General features: G+C 40.5%; 1 protein-coding gene across 1 annotated transcript in view; it reads left to right on the top strand.

Moving 5' to 3' along the window:
• The window catches only part of cacna2d3a (calcium channel, voltage-dependent, alpha 2/delta subunit 3a), a 226,562-nt gene that overhangs the window by 190,408 nt on the left and 32,110 nt on the right, over positions 1-4,044 (top strand). Inside the window, exons 29-31 of the mRNA XM_016566342.1 lie at positions 1,896-1,942; positions 2,058-2,120; positions 2,373-2,443. Coding sequence (XP_016421828.1) covers positions 1,896-1,942; positions 2,058-2,120; positions 2,373-2,443 — 181 coding nt within the window. The remainder of the gene's footprint in view (positions 1-1,895; positions 1,943-2,057; positions 2,121-2,372; positions 2,444-4,044) is intronic.

The following is a 4,044-nucleotide window of genomic DNA, read 5'->3' as shown; positions in this document are numbered from 1 at the left end:
CTATATTTCTGCATAAATATGACCCAAAACATAATTAGATTTTCACACAAATCCTGAAAGTAGACAAAGATAATCCAATCAAACAAAGGAGACAACAATATATACTTTGTCATTTATTTATTGAGAAAAATGATCCGGTGTTAAATATTCAGTTCCAGCTTCAGTATCTGGTGTGACCCTCTTTTGCAGCAATAACTGCAAGTAACGTTTCTTGTAACTGCTGATCAGTCCTGCACAACGGCTTGTAGGAATTTTAGCCCATTCCTCAGTACAGAACGACTTCATCTCTGTGATGTTGGTGGGTTTCCTCCTATGAACTGCTTGCTACAGGATGCAGTGTTTTCTTTCTCCAAACATAACGCTGCTCATTTAAACCGAAATGTTCTATTTTGGTCTCATCCATCCACACTAACAGTGGTCTTGAATTTCCTCCATTTGTACACAATCTGTCTGACGGTGAATTTGTGGAGTCCAAACTCGTTAGAGATGGCGTTGAAACCTTTTCTAGCCTGATGAGCAACACCAACTCTTTTCCTGAGGTCCTCAGAGATCTCATTTGTTTGTGCCATAATGTTTGTGCCACTTCCACAAACATGACCAAACTTTGATAGATCCCTGTTCTTTAAATAAAACAGGGCACACACTGACACCTGATAGTCATCTCACTGATTGAAAACACCTGAACAGATGGACTCTAATTTCACCTTCAAATTAACAGCTAATCCTAGAGATTCACATACTTTTGCCGCTCACAGATATGTAATATTGGATAATTTTTCTGAATAAATAAATGATAAAGTATATATTTTTATCTCATTTGTTTGATTGGGTTCTCTTTGTCAACTTTCAGGACTTGCATGAAAATCTGATGATTTTTTGGGTTATATTTATGCAGAAATATAGACAATTCTAAAGGGTTCACAAACTTTCAAGCATCACTGTATATGCAGAAAATTTAAGCAAATTTTCATGTTTTATAATAATGTTAAAACCCACCTTATAGTTACAACTAACCCGAGTAGTGGGGTAGGTCGGTCCAATAGAAGTAAACGGGGAATGTCACCTTACAGTCCCCCCTAAATTGTCAGTGATTTATTTGTTTGTTTGTTTGGATGAATGTTTTGGCTGATTCAACCATTTTAAATTTCATTAAAAAAAAAACTATATTTTACTTCATTGCCTAATAGCTTTTTAAATTACATTGCCTAAAACCATCACCCTAATGTTACAGTCTATCAAATTTGTAAGTATTGATGTGCTTGCACTTATTGCACTTAAGTTCTGTTATGTCTGGTGAAATCCAAAAACTGCATTTCATGATAAGAACTTCATATTAGCAGCTTCTGTAGCTGAAGCATGGTTGTGTCATGCAGAACGACAATGATCAAAACATACAAGCAAGTCAACCTCATAATGGTTGAAGAACAAGAAAATGTAAGTTTTGGAATGGCCAAGTCAAAGACCAAGTTCAACTGAAATGTGCAGTTCATGCTCGAAAGCCTATAAATGTCACTGAGCTGAAGCAGTTCTGTGTGAAGGAGTGGGCCAAACCCACCACAGTGCTGCTGGACACTCATTAAGAATGACCTATTCTCACTCCATGGGCATCAGAGCCATGAGCAAGGTAAAGCAACGTGCTCGTCACTCTTTGAACAGCCACAATATTTTTATTTACATTTACGTTATTCTTTTTTTGTGCTCCTAACCCAATGCCTACTCCCAAACCCATTCATATCGCCATATAAAATGACAATATACAACACAGGATAATAACATGTGGATACAAGTACAGTCACAGTAATTTATTTAAAATTTACAAATATTCCAATTATTCCAAAATATTTTTTTCCTGATATTGTTTGCTGCCATAATAGTCTTCTTATTTTGTATCCGTTAGTGTGCAGCACTTGACGGGAAGTGTTCCATCAGCTGTGACAATGATGTGAGTGTCAACATTTGCTCTTTTTTCTTTTTCACTATTTGCAGTACACAATTGTTCATGTTTTTGTTGTTTTTCTACCACCTGTACCACTTTTCTGTTGCCCCACCCAATGTAGGAAATCAGCTGTTACCTCATTGACAACAATGGATTCATAATTGTGGCTGAGGATCTGTCTTTGGTGAGGGACAATTATCTGAAGTATTATCCAGTTGTACTATACACTGTATACTTACCTGACTATTCATACATACTTAATAAATGTATAATGAATAAATCATTTTTATTCAATAAGCTAAAGTATGCATGTGTGTGTGTGAATAAAATGAATAAAAGACTGTACTTTGCTAGATTTTATTTTTAGTATCACAGTTTATCTCAGTTGCTTAGACACAATCCATTCTAACCCTAACCCTATCCTTGTCTCTTTCAGACTGGTGTGTTCTTTGGAGAGGCTGAGGGAGCTGTGATGAGCAAACTTGTTTCAATGGGTTCTTTTAAGAGGTATGTCAATGCTGGATGAGACAAAATACATTAGATTGTTTCTCTTGAGTATGAACAGACTACATTTTTAGTCAATTGGTGTTATAAAACAAGTTGGAGGAAGAGAAAATGCATCATTAGAGAAAGACATACTGAGCAAAAATATATCCCACACTGTACTTATTGAATATTAAATAATGACCCTTGACCGCTTATCTAATATTTTAAACTAATAACTTACAGTTACAGTTACTGCTAAAAGTTAAATTCCCAAAATGTTTAACATTAAATATAGTTTCTAACATCAATCACTTGAGCTGTAAATGAGATTGTAAATATGATTTTGTAAGTTTTTTTATTTACTACATATAGCTGTCAAGGTTTCATAAAATAAACACATTAGCAAGCATGTAATCATTTATTGATAACAATCAGTAACTAGTTGATTGATAATAGTTTCAACTTTAGATTGGGTACTGCAAAAATATAAACAATTAATAAATAATATTTTAATCAGCTTTAATAATTTTTATTCAGTTTAAACCACAGGTTTAATGTCATTTAAGTATTCAAATACACATTAATAAATAATCTGTCAAGCAGTTATCTGTTAAAGTCATTTGTATATTTTTATAAAGTACATGATCATTGTCACGGGCAGGGTGTTCAAGAGATCAGGCAGGAAGACGAAGATGACGAATAAACGGATATTTAACCAATAGACAACAGGAGATCCAGACAGGGTAAACATCACACAGGGTAACATTCACATTGACATTGACAATAACCGACACACTAGACTACAAGAGGCAGGAACTAATATAGGGCAGATAACGAGGGGCAGACAGGTGAGCACAATAAGGTGATTAACTGATAATGAGGACAGGAACAACCAAATAAGGACACCACAGGGAGAAACCACAATCCACAGTCCACAGGGGTGTGACAGATCGCCCCACTCCCGGAAGGCGCATCCTTGCGCCGTGGAGACAGAGGGAGGGACGGAGGGGGACTTAGGAGGAGTGGATGTGGGATAGAGACAGGGGAAGGCAAAGGGCTGGCAGGCAGACATGATAGGTGGAGGCTCTGGCGGAGGACGGATATCCGGGCGGAGGCCGGCAGACCGAGACCAGGGAGGTGACGAAGGAGGGAGGAGACAGGAGGGACCCGGAGCAGGAGGAGCTCAGCAGGACCCAGGCCACAGCCATAACAGCGGCCCACGGTGGAGCCGACGGTGGGAGGAGCCATGGAGGAGGGATAGCTGCCGACTCCAGGGGACTGACCAACGGCGGCGGAGCAGGTGGAGGAGGAGCCCGAGGCAGAGACGGAGAGCCAACGAGCCAGGGGGATGCCGAGGATCCGGGGGGCCAGGGTGGAGCCGAGGGCTCTGGCGACCGAGGCGGAGATCCAGAGATCCGCGGCGGAGCCGGAGCGACTGAGGACCAAGGTGGAGCTGGAGGGAGGAAGGAGCCCAACGGAGCCGGTGGGACAGAGCAACAAGGCGCAGCCAGAGGAGAGGAGTGCAGAGGCGATGGCAGGTCGACGCCCGACCAAGGTGGAGCCAGAGGGACGAGGGAGCCCGGTGGAGAAACGAGGAATCAGGGTGACGGTGGAGGCGAGGG

This window comes from Sinocyclocheilus rhinocerous, unplaced genomic scaffold (assembly GCF_001515625.1).
Source record: "Sinocyclocheilus rhinocerous isolate Xijiao unplaced genomic scaffold, SAMN03320098_v1.1 scaffold1023, whole genome shotgun sequence".
Taxonomy (NCBI): domain Eukaryota; kingdom Metazoa; phylum Chordata; class Actinopteri; order Cypriniformes; family Cyprinidae; genus Sinocyclocheilus; species Sinocyclocheilus rhinocerous.
The sequence above is the reverse complement of the archived record's forward strand: the minus strand, read 5'-3'. Positions and strand labels throughout refer to the sequence as shown.